The 18805-nt window shown below is 41.6% G+C and overlaps 1 protein-coding gene across 2 annotated transcripts in view; it reads left to right on the forward strand.

Moving 5' to 3' along the window:
- The window catches only part of VEGFC (vascular endothelial growth factor C), a 235799-nt gene that overhangs the window by 193908 nt on the left and 23086 nt on the right, over nucleotides 1-18805 (forward strand). For both annotated transcript variants that reach the window (XM_074588404.1, XM_074588403.1), the window contains one exon: nucleotides 18153-18366. In XM_074588404.1, coding sequence (XP_074444505.1) covers nucleotides 18213-18366 — 154 coding nt within the window. In that variant the 5' untranslated portion in view covers nucleotides 18153-18212. The remainder of the gene's footprint in view (nucleotides 1-18152; nucleotides 18367-18805) is intronic.

Consider the following 18805-nt stretch of genomic DNA (forward strand, 5'->3'; position numbering starts at 1 on the left):
ATGGAAGAGCTCCTTGCAGTGGTAGAGTCTGGGGCTGGCTGGCTGGGGAGCTGCTCTGCAGAAAAGGACTTGAGGGTCCTGGTAGACGGTAGATGGTAACCTGAATGCGAGCCAGTGTTGTGCCCCACCAGCAATGCAGGCTGACAGCATCCCAGGCTCTAGCGAGAGGAGCACAGCCAGTAAATTGAGCAAAGTGGTTGTCCTCCTCTATCTGATGCTTGTTAAATCACCTGTGAAATATTGTGTCTGGGTTTGGGGAAAAAAAAGTAAAAAATACAAGAAAGATGTCGATAAACGTGACCGAGTCTAGCAGTGGGCCACCGAGATGGGGTGGAACATGTGCCCTATGAGAAGAGTCTGAGAGGACCAGACCCAGTAGTTGTCTTCCAAAACTTGAGGTTACTAAGGTGGAGCCAGGCTCTATACTGAGGTGCACAGGGTTAGAACAAGAGACAGTGGCCGTAAGGTGAAACAGGAGAGACTCCAAAAGGAGATTAGGGGGGGAAAAAAAAGGTTTTCTATGGGCATAATTAAGCATCGGAACAAGTTTCACAGAGAGGCTGTCGATTTTTTGCCTTTGGAGGTTTGATCAGGAGGTTGGACTAGATGGCTGTTGGAGGACCTTCCCAACGCGAATAACTCTGTCATTCTAGGAGGAATAGAAAGTAACCAGTGCCGGCCAGCATTCGGCAAACAAACAAAACAAGAGCAAAAGGAAAGAACCCAACCCCCAAACCTGCTTCTGTTCAGACCTTTGCGCCAAATTCCAATAATAGTTTAGTGGAATATGCTGTATGTTTATAGCACACAAATACACCATGCTTTTACAACTTAAATGTTTTGTTAAAGTTAGCGGTTTACACAAACTATTATTGGTAAGGGAGGCGGGGAAGCACGTATAAAGCAACACATGCATTCCCACTTTCAGAAACCATCAAATTAATTCCCCACATCCCAGCTGGGAGTGTGCGGATGTCAAAGTGTCAAAAATGTCAAAAAATTCAAAACCTTGAATGTCGCTGGAAAATTGAGTTATTGGTCTTCAGTTTCCAGTTTTTGTATTTAGGCTTGGTAAGAAGACTACTCTTCTAGTGCCGTGAATCCTTTCAGCATTGTTACAGGAGGTCTGGTTTCCCTGATGATACTCAAGTGGATGAGATCACAGGTGAAATCCCAAAAAAATAGATGTTAAAATTGAGGATCCAGGGGAAAGATGGGGGGGAGGAGGAGGATGGGGAGGAGTAGGAGGGGAGATTTCTTGGAAGGAGTCCCGTAACACACACTCAAAACCAATGCGAGAGACAGAATGGGAGGCTTCTCCAGTTTTCATCATTTCTTTAGAAATGAAATGTAAATCAGTGCTATTTTTTTCATTTGTTGACAAATAATAATTTGTCTGTGTAAATTGTGTCTATGGTAAAGATCACCTGTCTTTCAAGATAAAGTAACTCCTTCGTGGGATGAAATTTTCCAGATATTAGCTTTCTCAATCTGTTCTTAACACCGTTACCAAGATTTGATAGCAACGGTAACTTCTACCTTATCTTTATTAGCAGATATAAAACGTTTTATCAGGAATATTGGTATATTCGGTTATGGGGTGCTTTTTATTTGTTTGGTTTTTTTTTTTCTGAGAAATTCTGTTGCTTCAAGTTTGGGCATATTAATAAGTAGGTAGAATTGTGCCTGACAGGGATGTTTGCCTGGCACAGCTGTCTTAAAGCATCGAGATGGGGCTTTAGGGAGCGTGGTCTTTTGTATTGCTGCTGGGCAAAGCTGTAGGAACTGAAGACTTAGAGTATTGCTCCCTTTCCCACGTATTCCCTGTGGTTACTATTTGAATACTCATTTTGTAAATGGAGAGTATCATAGAATGGTTTGGGTTGGAAGGGACCTTAAAGCCCACCCAGTGCCACCCCCTGCCCTGGGCAGGGACACCTCCCACCAGCCCAGGTTGCTCCAAGCCCCGTCCAGCCTGGCCTTGAACCCCTCCAGGGATGGGGCAAATGAAATTAAATGTTGCTGTTTGTACCAGGAATGTCCGTGTGCTCCCCAAAACTCCCTCCAAGAGTGTTTAGCCCTGAGGAAGGTGCTGAGTTTGACAGCCCCGGAGTCTGGGTCGCTGCATAGACACTCACTGCTGAGAGACAGGTTTTAACGCACGTGTCGTTTGGTCTTAAAGACTGTTGAGAGGAGTTTTAGGTGTCTCACGTAAGGAATGCTCTGAGGGAATGTTGGAATTAAGCTCAGGAAGCCAATCACATGTGGTCGCAGAGAACAGGGATCCATCCTTAAATGACAGGTATTTGTTAAAAATCTGAAAAAGGCTGAGAATGGAAAAGATATATCTGGACACTTCAGAGGGAAAGTATTTTCTGTTCTGTCTGCAGGCTACAAACTACTACAGGCTTAGCGCAGGCTTTACTGAAAGAAGCTCAAAATAAGCCACACAAGAATTTCAATTCACAGAAAAGCTACAGATTTAAGTTCAGGTTAAAAATGTGCGCTTACTTGGCAGGGCTCCTTACCTTCCAAAAACTGGATTGTCTGGGTCTAAGTCACACCCTCCATGTGTGTGCTCCACGTTGCTTGCAGGCAGAATAGCAAAATGATACTTCTTCCACTTAAATTTCAGCAGTCTAGCCTTTGAACTGGATCACGCTGCCAGTTCTTGCTATCCCGCCTCCCTTATTGATGGGACCGAATACCATGATACTAAAAGAGGATCAGAAGTTATTTATCAGGAGGAGTTAAGTGCTCTTTTGCGTTTAAAGTAAATAGCTGATAAAATCTGCTGACTGGCATGTGCTTTTCAAGCACGAGAAATGCCGGTGCACGCGTCGATCGGCAATGACACTTTCACACTGTGTTGGAACATAATGTAACCTTGAAAGTGGACCCCGTTAAAGAGTATTCCGATCGCTCGCGTAGTGATAGAGAAACTACAAAGCCTGAGCAGTGATTAGACATCTTCTGGTGTTGCAACTAATTGCTGGCTTTTTAACTAAATGAATATACTTTCCCCAGTGTGTCACTTTGGTTAATGCTTCTGATTCGCGTGTAACCAATTCTTCATCTTTCATCTGCTGCTCAAAGAATCTTGTTCGAATGACAATAAAATTATACTGAAATGCATGGGCACCAGAGAATGGAAAATAGCTATAGTTACATGTTTAACTGTAAAAACAAAACATAGATAAGGGAATATGATATTTTTTTCCCTACCCTTTTAAAAATGCTATAATTCACAGTTGTACAGAAAAAAGGCTTTGCTAGCAAAAGGACGTTAGAGTATTGGCCTCTCGTAAGACAAAAATCGCTCTGTTAAGTCACACCTTCTCAGTCTGTGGTGGACAATTCATGTGTTGCTCACAAACCAGAAATGAAAACTGAGGCCAACAGAAACATTCGATGTTGCCCAAACCAGCAGAAGCTGAAGAACACTGGCCTGGCTAGAAACAAAGTCTATAGGAGAAGTTGTCGGGCATAATTTTTTTAAAGCATTTAGAGAATTAGAAAAAATTTGTTTTACAGTCTGGATGTTTAACGTAACAATCAAAATGTTCAGTGCTCACCAGCGCATCTTTCTAATTGATAGAACAAGTAGTTAAGCTCCTTCTTGATAATTCATTATGGAGCCCATGTATTTCTCACACACAGATTTTGTTTTTATTTTTATACATTTATATCAAAGTGTTCTGCTACAACAGTGGATGGAGAAGATACCACTGAGAACATTAGTATAGACGGTATGGAGCTGCGATAGGATGGGAAGTGAGAGGGAGTTCAGAGGGTGTGAGACAGACAAGTAACGTTTCCCTGTGGAAAGACCAGTAAGTGCTGGGCTTTCTACCTGGACATCTCTGGTTGGATTATTTTTGGTATTTTGCTTGAAATGCTCACAGTAGCAGAGGCTGAGTCCGTGATGTGTAAAGTCTTTCAGCATTAGCACTTTTCTGTTTAATCCAGCAGAAAGTTTAGAATGTGGCTGGTCAGGGAGCTTGAGGTAGCTGTATTCTCGCAAAGCCCTTGCCCGGGAGGGAGTACTGAGCAAAAGCCCATTTCTGCAAAATTTATCTGGTAAATACCTTGAGAAACACAACAGAAAATTAATAAGGATCGATAAAGTTATTAGACTAAACTGTAGCACCCAGAACATGTTTGGCTTCCCAGTGATACGACCTGCCTGGGGAGTTACCATGTCGTGAAGTATACGCGTTGTCTTCTAATGTCATTGACCTGTTTTCACTTTCCAAGGAGTCCATGTGCCGGGAATTACTTTGGGAGGCATTAGGAGTTAATTAAGATTTTGAAAATGGTTGTGCCATCCTTATCACATGTACATGGTATTTCTTAAGGAAGCAAAGACTCTATCTAGGCCATCTTTGTGGACTGTAGTAGACAGCAAATTCTAGCCCCCTGGCTGCTGCAGTATGCGTGGACCCTTGTCATAGAATCATAGAATCGCAGAATAGTTTGGGTTGGAAGGGACATTTAAAGGCCATCTAGTCCAACCCCCCTACAATGAGCAGGGACATCTTCAACTAGATCAGGTTGCGCAAAGCCCCGTCCCACCTGGCCTGGTATGTTTCCAGGGATGGCGCATCTACCACCTCTCTGGGCAACCTGGGCCAGGGGCTCACCGCCCTCACAGTAAGGAATTTCTTCCGAATGTATAGTCTAAATCTCCCCTCATCCAGTGTAAAACCCTTCCCCCTCGTCCCATGGCTCCCCTCCCTGATCCAGAGTCCCTCCCCAGCTTTCCTGGAGCCCCTTGAGGGACTGGAAGGGGCTGGAAGGTCTCCCCGGAGCCTTCTCTTCTCCAGGCTGAACCCCCCCAGCTCTCTCAGCCTGTCCTCACAGCAGAGGGGCTCCAGCCCTCCCAGCATCTCCGGGGCCTCCTCTGGCCCCGCTCCAACAGCTCCGTGTCCTTCTGCTGTTGGTGCCCCAGAGCTGGAGGCAGCACTGCAGGGGGGGTCTCACAGAGCGGAGCAGAGGGGCAGAATCCCCCCCTCGCCCTGCTGCCCACGCTGCTGGGGATGAGCCCAGGGTGCAGGGGGTTTCTGGGCTGCCAGTGCACATTGCCAGCTTGTGGCCAGGTTTTCACCCCCCAGTACCCCCAAGTCCTTCTCAGCAGAGCTGCTCTCCATCCCTCCATCCCCAGCTTGTGCTGATACCGAGAGTTACCCTGACCCACGTGCAGGACCTTGGCCTTGTTGAACCTCGTGAGGTTCACGTGGGCCTACTTCTCCAGCCTGTCCGGATCCCTCTGGATGGCATCCCGTCCCTCAGGCACGTCAATCAAACCACTCAGCCTGGTGTCATCCACAGACCTGCTGAGGGTGCCCTCAGTCCCACTGTCCGTGTCATTGATGGAGATACTGAGCAGCACTGGATGCTGCCTGGAGAAGGCTGACCACTGCACTTGCCATAGCAGTTCATATGGGCCCCATATGACATCTCGGAGGCATCGTTACATTTTTTGTTGTTCTGGAGGGTCCTTCAGGTCAGAGGCATGTTTTTTTGTGTTGTTTTATTGAGTATATTTTGTATTTTAAATAGTCAAAGGGTGTGTTTCAGCCCCCTGGAAAGGCGTTTGCGGAGTGCGGGGCAGCGCTGGGTGCTCAGGGAGGTGGCAGGAGGTCTTCGTCGGTGCCACCCAGCTGGGACACACTGGGGCTGAGCTCGGGGCAGTTTGTGTTTGCGCTGTGAGAAGCAGGCCCTCGAGTGAACCGTCTCGTCAGCTGCGTCTGGGTTTCCTCACGCACTCGGTTTGGATGGGGAAGAGCCCGACAGGCCCGAACTGACGGCACAAAAACACCCCGTGCCTTTGAGTCGCGCAGCTGGTCTGATAAAAAATGATAGCATGCACTTCGTCTAGATTGTAGTGTTTGCATAATGATGAAAAAATGCTTTGTGGACATATGTTGTGGCGTAAACTAAGGAAGGACTGCAGGCGACCTGATGTAAACATCTTAAAAAAAAAAAAAAAAAAATTGGAATTGAGAATTAATCATAGAAACATGCTGTGACAGGCAAAAACGTTCAGAGAAGTCAACAAAAGCTATTATGGGCATCGGTCAGATCATCTAAAAATCACCAGACAGCTTTAATAAGGAGCTGAAATGTAACCAAGAATTTAAGAAAAAGACTTCGGGGTAGGAAAAAGACTGTCTTTGTGTTTTAGCAGAATGACTAATACGGTAGTGAGGTCAATAGGTTTTGAAAGCAAATTAGCATGTTTGAAATGAAAAATATAGCAGCGGTGGGACAAACATTGGCTGCCAGGTAACTAATTTTCCAAGCCCAATAATGTTGACCGTAGAAGAGCAAAAGAAAGTCAAGTGTAACAAAAGGAAAGTGAGTTTTAGGGCTTTGGGAGGGTGGAAAAGCTCGCCGTGATATTTAGGGCTAGTAAAACTACAGATACTACGAGCGGAGGGACTGAAACATGCGGCGCCCAGTGATGTATAGATGCAGTACTTAAGCTAGGAGGCGAAATCCTGTAATCCTCACGAAACAAAAATCCCATTGAAGTCAGTCGAAGATTTGGGGGCACAAGGAATGTATAACTGGGCAATTAGAGACAAACTCGCAGCCTGACCTTGACTGGGCCTTTGTGCCTGTGATTAGCTGTCCCCCTAGCATCTGGGCACGGGGGTTTAAAGGCACAGTCAGTTTTAATGACATCTGAGGAAAAAAATACAATTATGCCGTAGTTAAAGTTCGAATTGATCCAAATGGCAAACATGAATAATTGCAGAGAGACCTATTAAAGCTACGCTTTTAAGATCTGAGTCATTTGGAACAGCAAAATTCTGCATTCTTTGTTCCTTTCCTTCTCAGGGAAAACAGGAATTTAATAGATACTGTTTGAGTTTTGTCCCTAATCATACAGGGTGACAGTTACGTGACTTTTCAGAAATGGGAGGGAGATTATTGTGTGGGATGTCAGAAACAGCCTCCGGCTAAATTAATAAAAATATATAACAGCATCTGCCATACATGTTTATAAAGCTACATTAATAATTGCTCTCCAAATTGTTTTAAAACTATTTCAGTATGAAACAAAATGTTCTTAGAGTTCATTCATTTACATTTTTTTCTCTCGTTTGCCATCCTAGTTCAAACAAAATAGAAAATAAACAAAACACTTTCTTTTGAAACAAAATTTAATTCAGCAGACCAGAAATGTCATTCTCGCTGCCAGTTGCTCTAATGGGACATGTGTTCCCTGTGTCTGAATCTGCTTTGTTTGAAAAGAGCTGCTGTCTCAAAGCGTTGAGGAAATTGCAGTTCTCAGTAAAAGAAATGCTGGAAACGTGCGCAGGAACAGACAGAAATTGTTTCATGGTCTGGTCCTGTAAATGGTAACCTCCGTGACGACAATGGGCTCTTGGTATTAACCAGCGTATGCCCAAAATTCCAATTTCCAGGACTACGGTCCCGCAAAGATGTGGGTGTCCTTCAGGGTACGCGCAATAAGCGGCCAGGGGGGAAAAAGTCAAAGGAATCCTTCTACTGCATTAATTTTGTGTGCACGTGAATCCATCATGGTTTTATATGCAAATCGTTACAATTAATGTCTGCAGATTGACTTTGGGAAGTGCTTTCGTACGCTTGAAAAAGTGTTTCCTTAAGGGCTGCTGGTAGTTGTTGAGAATTTGAGATTTCTCTTCTGCGTAATTTCTCCTGCTTTGACACTTTCATCTGCTAAAATCTCAAAAAGCCCTGGAAGCTCTTGTTTTTGAGGGAGGTGACTAATATGATAGGATCTGTTTTATTCAGAAAATCTAGAGCCCTTTAGTTTGACTTAATTGTGTCTTCCTTTCGTATTAGGATGTAGCATCTCGAGATGCGTACCTTTGCTTCTGAAGAATAAAACCTGAGGGTGCTCTGAGCCCGGGTGTCAGGTTGCCCTATCCTGTACGAACCAACTTTTACTCCTTTATCTCTGTCCTCCCTCACCCCCATTTTCCCCTCACAAACCTGATACCTGGATTTGTTCCCCTAAGGTTCTTCTGCTCAAGACTTTCTGACCAGTTGAGTACAAAACGCAGCGATACAAACCCATTTATTTTCATAAAATAATTGTTTACTTCCAAGAGCAGATAAAAAGCTTAACATGAGAAAATATTTCAATATAACAGTAAGATTTATGCATGTGCTTAGCTTAATTTTAAACATCTTCCTTACATCATTCCACAGACTTTCAATAACTAGAACCTCTATTCCTTTTTTTTTTTTTTCTGCTCTCTGTATGCTCCCTTTTAATAGATATAATCCCTATAAATCCGTTTTCTTTTTCATTAGTTCCTGGGCCTGGGTAAGAATGTGGGCCACTCAGCAAGGTGGTATAGGACAAGTTTCAACTAATGGCACTATCGTGGGTTTCGAGATGCAATATTCTACCTTCTGTCAGAGATTATACATATTCCTGCGATCCAGAGGAATTCGATAGCTCAGGGCATGCTTTGTCAATCTGCTCTTGCAGAAAAACCTTCATTCTGCAGTCAAGCCTTCTTCAAAAAGTCTTCTGACAACGTAGTGTTCAGCATTGGATTACTCTGGGTCCTGTCGGTATAAATTAGGATCTACTTTCATGCTGCTGATGTTCCCTGACCCTTTTAAAGTAACGTTTCAGTACCATACGCTATTCAGAATAATTTAAGCCAAAAATAACGGGCAACATGCATTTCTCCTCATTTGGTTGCATGAAAGGGAGTTGTGGCCAAGTCTCAATCTAGCTCTTGGATTTGCCGTTCTCAAGGATTCTTTTGCCTTTCCCCATCCCTTGTGCTGACAAATCTCTTAATACCTCCCAGGTTTTTACACGGTACAATAATCAACTTTCTCCGTCAGTGATACACAGTGGTACTTCTCTTTTCGTCGTCAAAAACCCCTGTTGTTTTTTATTTGTTCCTCCCCGTGGTTCAGCAGGGATGTGACAGCTCCACAGAGCTCCTGATTTTATACCGTAGTTTGCATGCCACACCGTTCTCAAACATTGGTGTGGTAACTGTTTTCTCCTGGCTGCAAATAATTTGCTCTTAGTGGAACACTATGGCCTTGCGCGGGGGTGAAGGGGTTTTTTATTGTCTTTTGGTTTTAAAATGCTTTCAATGTAACGTTGTACTTAAAGGCTTGAAAATAAATCTTCCTCGCTTTGTACTCTTCTAATCCATTTGGAATTTTGGGATTAAGACTGGATAGTGCTTTTCTCTGTTGTCGGGCTATTTTTTCCTGCAGCATCAAAGGGCAAGGACAAAAATATTACAGGCTCAACGTCTAAACAGGTGGGTTTGTTCCTGTAGAGTTTAGGACGGAACAAATTTCAAGCCCAGATTATCAGGGTGCGCCCAAGTGGGCGGTGGGTGGCAGGTCCTTTGCATTGGGTGCCTCCCTCAGGCTAACGACATTCAGGTGATCTCCGTCTTTCACCTGCGTTAGCAAAGAACCTTCACATAAAATAGTTGGGTGATACTTTGACAACAAAAATAAAAGCTTCTTCCGGTCTTTGGTTTATTAATGAGATCTCACCATTTAATACCTTAGTTACCAAAGGCTGTGCGATGTGTTAGTCTGGCGTGTTACTTTGAGTCGCCAAATAGACTTCTTTTTAATGATTTGTGCAAAATGAACTTAAGAAACGTGATGCTAAATAAAATAATCAGATAACAATGTAACTGTAATGGCATGCATTTAGAAACTCTAAAATTTAATGAAATGCACAGGTTCCTAAGAGCCTTCATGTTTCCTTTTTCATTTATACAAAACTTCTTTGTAATAATTTAAAACAAAGATTTTGCAACTGGAATTGCTCTGTTGTAACTTCTTCATTGTTCTTAGCTGTTGGTTGAGTTTTAAGTAGTGTATTTTGTTTATAACTGGAATATTTGTTGAAACAGGCAATGTGACAAGGTAGGTGGTCTTCTAATTAATATTTCTGTACAGATCTGTAAACTGTGCAAGGCTTGTTTAACAATAGAGAAATCATGTCCCGTTAGATTCAGACATTTGTTTAGGAATAAAGTTCAACTTTTTCTTTGAAATCTAATTGATCTCGTTTCATGGCCTGTGAAATTATTTATTTTAAGAACTGTTGTAAAAGTGTAATTAACGCAAGAAATTTCTGTGACCTGGTGCTAAATATTTAGACCACGGATCAATGACATTTGCTCAGGGCTTCAAATAGCGATTTAAAAATTTGGTGAAAGGGAAAGTTACTTAGCAGCCAGGGAAATTATACAACAATGATAAGAGGTGACATGTTCTTGTAATCCTTCTGTCCTATAAACAGCCACATTGTTAAAAATTCAAGAATAAACATGAGACTTGAACTGAAAACTAAATACTCTTATCACCGGGAGAACACCCCATCTACTGCAGCCTACGTGTGCTGCGTAACTCAGAAATGTTCTTAAGAGCAATTTCTTATCGCAGCTCTTCATGAAACCTTTTTGTGTGTACTGTTGACCCCTAGGATAGAAAGCATTACATTAAAACTGTACCTACTGCCTTTTTGAAGCCCATCGCTTGATACGTGGCCAAAACTCTTATTTCTCACAGAGTGATTAGCGTCTAGGATGTCATCGCTCCAGCAGGATCTCAGAACGGGCTGGCATTCGGATTAAAATACAGGGGTTGTCCCTTACCTTTCCATTTGGTAAATCTCTACTCGATACTGAGAAGCTTTTTGAATTCTCACTGCCCGCGTTACGTTATATCTGCTGAAGCCACGACAGATAATTGCAGTGTCACCATGTTATTAAGAGTTTTCTCCAAAAACCGCCTCCATATTTGTTTCCTTGTACTGACAAAGCTAATGGCAGTTGCTAACAAAAGTAATGATAACACCAATGAAAGCTCAGTAAAGACTGAAAATAAACAATCTTCTTCTAAAGGCCTGGTAGTTTATTCTTGGGTACTGATTTTAATGAGATACGTCTGACTGGTGGAAGGAAATCAAATGTTGCAGGGTATTTTAAAAAAACAGCACCATTCAGACCGTTTAAAAAAAAATGCTTAACTGGCATTTTATCTTTTTCTTAGAGAGTAAGATCTTATAACCAGAATTTTTGTTGGAGTTCAATTTCTAATTGTTTAAGAAATATATCCAAGAAATTTCAGAACTGCGTGCTTTCGCTTTCACAATGTTGCCCTTTATTTTTGCTTTACAAATGGTTTTTACTTCCAAATGGTTCCCTCTTTCTTCTGGTCGTGCACCCTGTCTCAGGGATCCCCGCCTTTGTCACCACTGGTCACTGTATGTCAGGATGATGAAGGAACTAATGCACAAATCTCAGCTGGTACAGATTGCACTGCCTGGTGTCTCCAAGATTTAATCAGATGTAAGCCTTTCGGCAGCAATAATCCAAATCCTTATTGATTCCCAATCCATTTGTAGCGCTAGCTGGAAGTTTCAGCATGAGTCTTTGAATCAACTAAAGAATCCAGATGCAGCTGCAATTAAACAGCAAATGGTTATCCCACAAATTTCCATGACTGCTGTGCAGCCTTTGACCTTTGGTAGGCTCATCTAGTGCGAGCTCCTGAATAGTGAATCCAGGCTATTGATAAAGGGCTCGACTTCCATCATTTATTTTGCAATTATGACGTGCTGTATTCTTAGAGAGAGTCTGCAGGGTTTCATGGCTGTAAGTTGAAGACTACTGCTGTGGAGCAATGCAAACTTCAAAGAATGGGCTCAAGCGCATGAGAACAAAACCTTTTCTGTTACTGTAATCTGGCTGTGAAGTTGCTTCAGAAAGGGTCATAGATATTCAGGGTCTGGCTAAGGTGCGACCGAGCTCTTTCTCAGCCCCGCTTTCCGTCATAGTCAGCAACGGTGTTTATTGGCACCTTTTCCCAATTCTGTGCGCACATGTGAGGCACTGAAACAGGTTGCCCAAAGAAGTTGTGGCTGCCCCATCCCTGGAGGGGTTCAAGGCCAGGCTGGATGGGGCTTTGAGCAGCCTGGGCTGGTGGGAGGTGTCCCTGCCCAGGGCAGGGGGTGGAAACTAGATGGTCTTTAAGGTCCCTTCCAACCCAAACCATTCTGTGATTCTACGTATGCGTGTCTAGGTGATATGGATTTCTCTTACAGCACCATCTCTGATCGTGTCAGGTACCATGTCACCTACATCAATGTCTTAATTGCCCAGGCTCATAGATACCTGGGAGAACTGGCCACCGACAACACGCTTCTAAAGAAGCCGGGCAACAGAGCAGGGAGTTGCTCTAGAAACGGAGGAATGATTTTTCTCTCTCTCTCTCTCTCCCTGCCTCTCAGGGAAATCAGACTCTGGTCAAAAAAGGGTATTTTCATAAGTAATTCCCACTGAGTGTATGAAAGTGCTGGCATTTTATTAGGGAACGTTGAGAACCATTCAGGAATGCAGGTACTTGAGGAATAAGCACCAGCCAAGAAGTGTGTTTCAGACCCTCGGCAGCTGCTAAATGTTTGACTGAAGGACTAAAGATAAGTGCCTTTGTGCAAATTTATAATCTTAGATATGTTTTTCAGCATTTTCTAAGAATAGCTAAATAAGCTATTACCTGAAAAATGCTGATTTGCATAAAAATTGGATTTCCTTTTAAAATGGAAATTTTACACTCCCTACCTCAGCCTAAATACTCGTAGGCATACGCAGGAGAGCAATATTAAATACTGTAAGCCTAGGATGGTTTTCTAGCAGTTTATGCATCTTCCTCACTAAAAGCATTCCAGACAAAAGAAAAAAATACGTTGCAAAATGCAGAAGTAAAACTTCCGTAGTCTTAAGCTTATCCTCAGAGCCAATGTAATTTTCTTCCTTTTTAACAAATTCTCTTTCAAATCTCTCCTCAAACTCAGTTTTTTTTTCCCCTTGCAGGTCCACTTTGTACATTCTTCCCCCCACCCACCATTTATTTGTTTTCTTTGCCTGGTATTTAAAACGCCAGAATGATTCGAGATCACTTAAAGCATAATGTAGTTCAGACCGTTTTATTTATTTTATACTTTCATTCTTGTTTTATTTGCCTGACGTTCTTTGTAAGCTCTTTGGAACAGAGACTGATTCTAATCTCGGCTGTTCTCATGATGTTTTGATTCAGTACAAATTAACTGCAGTGGTCTTACTACTTATTTAAAGTAACGTGAAATGAAAAACTATGCCCGCTGTTACCATTTCACTTGTGTAAGGCACTGTTTTGTTGCAATATTTAATAGTAACTTAAAAGTTTATAACTGCGGAGAGTCATTCAGTTTTACTAGTGACAAACTAGTGCATATGAGATAAAAACGAGCGCTATTCTGGCAAGATGGTTTAGGTAGATTAAAAAGTTGAATTTATTAACTACGGCTAAGATATTTAATCAGGATAATTTCTTTTTTTACTGGCGTCGGCTTTCAAAAAAAACTAGTGCTGGAGTACATGAAAATTGCAATAAAATATTATGCAAGTGAAGTGTTTATACATCATTTTCTTTTGCAATATTTCCATTTGCTCGCACGCAGTTTGTTTCCACATTAGAATTTAACTACTTGATTTTTAATACATTTCAGTCTGTCAATAAACACAGTATACAAACACGGCAGAATGGAAGAATTTATAGACAGCATTTTCCTATTAGGAATTGTCAACAAGATCCTTGAAAACGAAACGAGCTGACAACTATAATTGGAGCAGATGCGTAAAGTACCGTTATAGCGCATTGCGCCATCAATTATGTGTCAAGCATGCTGCCAAATATTAAGTGCTCTGACCTTTGTTATTAATAATAGAGGCAGGCACTGGGGACACGTGGAAGACAAATAGTGTAATGCATGGAAAATCTATTATAGATTTCATTTTGTTAATGGTATTTGGTGTCCTGCCTCTCCTCTTGCAAGCTATAAAACTGGACATAGCATGTAGTGGGAACCCACATTGTGAAAAACACACTTTGACAGAATAAAAGGTTCCTAAGTTAAATAAATAACAGGGAGAGAGAACTTGTCATCAAGCTTTACTACTTTATTTATATGTGTATTTGCCATCTCTCCTGTTCCTCAGGAAATAAGGCAGAAGCAGCGAACTGAAGCCAGCTTGTCTTGACTGTATTCTCCATTCGTTCCTGTATTTTAAGTTTTTATTTTGTTCAGTGTCATCTGTCCTCTTGTAGAGATGGGCCAGTCAAAGGTTTAGTCAACGTCTTTCTCCAAAGCATAGTTTCTAGCATTCTTAAGTGATCATGCAGGACAGCATTGATAATACGTAAAATTGTCAAAAACAGTAGAATGGCCAAAGAAAGGATGACAATAAATCCTTATGAAGTGAGTGGTGGTGTTTAAAAATAAATAAATAAATAAAAGAGCACAAAACCCAAGCCCTTAACTGGCTTAAAAAAGCAAAGAAAATAGAAAACATGAGAGAGAGAAACCTCCTTCCTCTTCAGGCAGCGATGGCGCTGATTCCCTGCTTCCTTCTCCGTGTAGAACACAGATCCCGGAATGCGTTTCCAGTAAAGCATTAAGCAGTCGGCCCAGGGTTCCATGTGGAGCGCGCTGCGACCCATTCATACAAAAATCAATGAACTGTTTACAATTATCAAAAAGCTTACTTTAGTCCTAAAAGTTGCAGAATTTCTCATATCAAAAGATTTTTAATGCCATATTACTTTCAGACAATAGATCAATTATGTTCTATTCTGTTCTTTTTTTTTCTTTTTTTTTTTTCCAAATTTAAGATTACATTTGGGAATAACTAGCTTGGTGACAGTAATTGCATCTACAAACACTATTTCTTTCCAAACTTCTCTAATCTGGGCTTGCATTAGATTCATGAAAAATCAGAGCTCCTCTGATTTGTAGTACATTTCTGTTGATATCACTTTGTGTCTTGTCATAAATTCTAAATAAGTGCCGAATCTGGATTTCCATTGCAAAACCATTTTGAGGTTTTAATTATATTTTTTTTTTCAGTGTCCTACACTAAAAGCCAATGCACAATTAAGAAAAAACGAAGAATTTGGAGTATTTGAAGATAGGGACCAAGCCAGTATATTTTTGTGAAATTAACTAAAATTTGTACAAACCAAAAAATGTTGCCAGACAGCTATCGTATTAACAGAAGCAGTTCCTTTCCTCACTTAAAAATTTAGAAACTCTTTTTAACAGTCCTTAACGATCTGATGCTTTTACTGTCTGCTGGACGCACTTTTCTAATCAACCAGAAGCTAAGATTTAGTTTGATGTTCATGTCAATAGTAAAGTTTGACCGTTGTACGAAATTAAATCCCTCCACGAGCTCCTCACACCTGTGTTCCTTTAAACACTGACGCAGATGAGAGTAATTTGCTGGAGTTCAAAAATACCCACCTCTCATAGCCTTACCGTGGATGTACCAGGAAGAATCGTTGATTTCTGTATCAAGGTAATATTGGAAACATATTGAAAAATCAACATCTATTTTCTTTTTTATTTTTTCTTCCCTAACCCTGGGCACTGCAGGTACTGTATTTGGCATACATGTATGGAATTCTTCCTCCTTTTCTTGCTAAATGAGAAGAGGGGAGAGAACAAAAGCTCTCTAGCGATCGAGTTGGTTTTCCACAGTGTATTTGTAAGTTTGAATTGAAGCAATCTTTACAAGCAAATGGCTTTACTAAACAAAGCAGAAAATAATTCGGATACAATAACGGTGATTCATTTCTTTTAAAAAAGTAATTTTATGTATCTGCTCCAGAAATTGTTTTACTTTTGTTCGTATTGAGCGAGCACTTCATGTTGTAGGCGTATTCTCTATCCTTCACAGGGCATGCTGGCCCGTGGAATATCCAGCAAGAAATGCATCTGAAAACAATACTTTATTAAATTTGATACAATACTTTATGAAAGCTACTCATTTATTCATGTTTTTACTTATATTCATAAATATTTATATATGTATACCAAATTTTCTGTCCAGCTGGAAAGACGTGACTTGATTTCCTGATCAAAGAGGATTTCATCAACACACATTATTTCTAACAAATATATCCTCTTTCCCTCTCCATACCCTGGCTTCTTACAAATGACGTAATTTTGAGTTTCAGTACTTATTTTTCTGATGATCTAGGCCTGTGCCTTGAATATCTGAAATAGCAACACCTAACATCTTGTCCACAGTGGGCTGCACAGGCTTTTAAGGGGTTCATCAAAGGTTGGTGAACCTTTGGTTGGATTCTCTTCTCTTGTCACCCCCATGATCTGCTGGGACCTTCCAGAATCGGCTAATGGGTGACTAAACGGAGCTTCCATTCCTGTGCCTTTTACGTAATGGACTGCCATCCAGCCTTGGGACAGGATCTACGCACCGCCTCCATGCCGTGCCCTCCTGTACTAAGCATATTCTCGTCATGTGGTGGGCAATGAGTTGTTTGTTCCTCTTGGAATTTTGTCTGTGACCTGCTGATTGAGAACCTGTGTGGCGTCCTGCGAGGCGAGTGGGGCTGGTGGGGAGCCAGGTGTTCTGCATTGCCAACAAATTTGAAGGCAAGGTCCCAAGATACTGCTTGCTGGGTGGCTTGGGGCAGAGTAGGCCCATCCTGCGGAGGCAAAGAAAGAGTTGAAGTCCTGAATGAGCATGTTTCTGGGACTGATAGCTTGGTAGTTGAAATCTCCCAGAACAAAGCAGTCCATCGTGACACTGCAGTTAGTTAGTGAGGCTTTAGTGAAAACATTTTTTATTTTTTTTTTACTCCAAAGCACTTGGCCGTATAGAATGACTTTGAAATCTGTATTAGCTTTGGGTTCTGTAGTTGCAGAAATGAGGTCTGTGACTCTGTCTTACCACGGTGTTTCTCCTGGGTTTGGTACCTGGTGAGGATGCAAGAGCTTGTGCCGTTTTATGCCCTGCGAGTTGTTTGTGAGACAAGGAGCCGTCTTGGTTCAGGTCAGATAGTTCAGAACCAGCCGTTTTACTTGCGTAGTGTTCAAATTAACTTAATTGAAAGGATTCCTTTTTTTGTTAATAGTGGAGTTTGATACGAAACCTTAAATGTCAATTGCTATAGTTTCATATTTCTGGCTCTAGACAGAGTTTCACGCTGTTACAGCCTGGTGTTTCTTGGCCCAGGGCAGCAGTTCTCTGGTGGAGCCTGCAGCCAGTCGCTAGGCTCTTTTTTACGAAGTGTACCTCTATATTTCGTGTCTCATACTGCCATCTAAGGGCCATCTAGGCTGAGAAGGTGGCGAGAGGTTCTTCACTACTTTTCCTTCTCCTTACTGACCTGCCCTTTGGGAAGTCAGCGACTGATGGACGAGAGAGGGTGGGCAGGGAGTAACAGCGTTTCCTTGATGCAATCTGTTGTTTCATCTAAGAGGATAGAGGAATCCTCCAGATAAGTGAGAAATTAGAGGGTAAATCTGAGTCTTTTTCAGGAAAATGGAATTGCAGTGAGTTTGTGTAAAAGCCAGCAAATAAGAAAGCGCAAGTCCAGGCTTTGAGGCTACTCTTGAAACAAGAAGTTAAAGAGTGTGGTGCTTAGAATCCCGAAGAGTTTCTCTTGAAACGCTTAGCAGGGAGAGAGAGTGGGCAGTTCAGATTCTTAAAGGTACCAAAGTCCTCGACTCCTACTGATTTAAGGATTAGTGTTTTATAATAGAATTTGCTTATTAAGATATTGCCTTAAAAGGTACAAAATAACACGAATTATTTTCTTGTTTTTTCTAATTGCACGTTTTTTGTGTTTCTGGGTGTTTTGGTTTTCTTGGACTAAGGGAAAATGGGCAAAAATTTGGTGTTAGTTTAAAAGTATGTGATATAAAATAATATGAATATCATTTAAGTATTTTGGGGTTTAAGCTTTCAAAATTTTATCATGAAAACTTTTATTTCCAGCATAAGAATGCGTTGTTGTTTTTTCTTTCAATCTGCAAATGGTACTTGTATAGGCTTAATTCTATAACTCCTTTCTCACACCGATGTTTTGAACAACAAGTATGATAAAGAAATAGTGGCAGAAGCAAAACATTTCAGCATTTGTCAAGATGGTAGTGTTGGCATTGACTGACAAAAGCGTTTTTTGTGACGAGGGCCCCTTTGAGCACAGCTTTATTTTACAATGTTTGAGTTGTTTTTCAGGCTGGTTTCCAGCAAACCTTGTGTAATAGAGAAAGTAATTAATCTTGCATGTTACTTTGACAGGCTCATGCAAGCAAAGACCTGGAAGAGCAGTTGCGGTCTGTGTCCAGTGTGGATGAACTCATGACAGTACTTTACCCAGAATACTGGAAAATGTTCAAATGTCAATTGAGGAAAGGAGGTTGGCAACACAACAGGGAACACTCCACCTTTGACACGAGATCAGATGATTCCCTGAAATTTGCCGCAGCACACTATAATGCAGAGATCCTGAAAAGTAAGTACAGGACACGAAACACCTTCTAACACACGATAAATTAAAATCCAAAGGCTTCTCAATATTTTCAAAGCTAAGCATCGGCAGGAAACCAACCTCAGCAGTTTGATTTGAGGTCGCGTCTGTAATACAAAACCATTGACAGTCAACCTTCCATAATGAAATAAATTGCTCCACAGGCGTATTTTGGGTACCTCCGTTGTAAGAAAGGTGCAGACTGCTTTCTCAGCTGGGTAAATATAGGAAGTTGTGTGTTTGTCTGCAGGTATAAGGAATCCTGCCTTGTAGAGGCTGTAACGATTTTGCAGAAAGCGAAGAGGGCACTAAGGGTTGGATTCATTCAACTGTTTCTGCTCATTTTCTGCAATTACATCACGGCTGGTAAAGCTTTCTTCTCTTACACGTTATTGCTTTCGAACGCCAAGTAATCAATCCACTT

Source organism: Larus michahellis, chromosome 5 (genome assembly GCF_964199755.1).
Source record: "Larus michahellis chromosome 5, bLarMic1.1, whole genome shotgun sequence".
Taxonomy (NCBI): Eukaryota; Metazoa; Chordata; class Aves; order Charadriiformes; family Laridae; genus Larus; species Larus michahellis.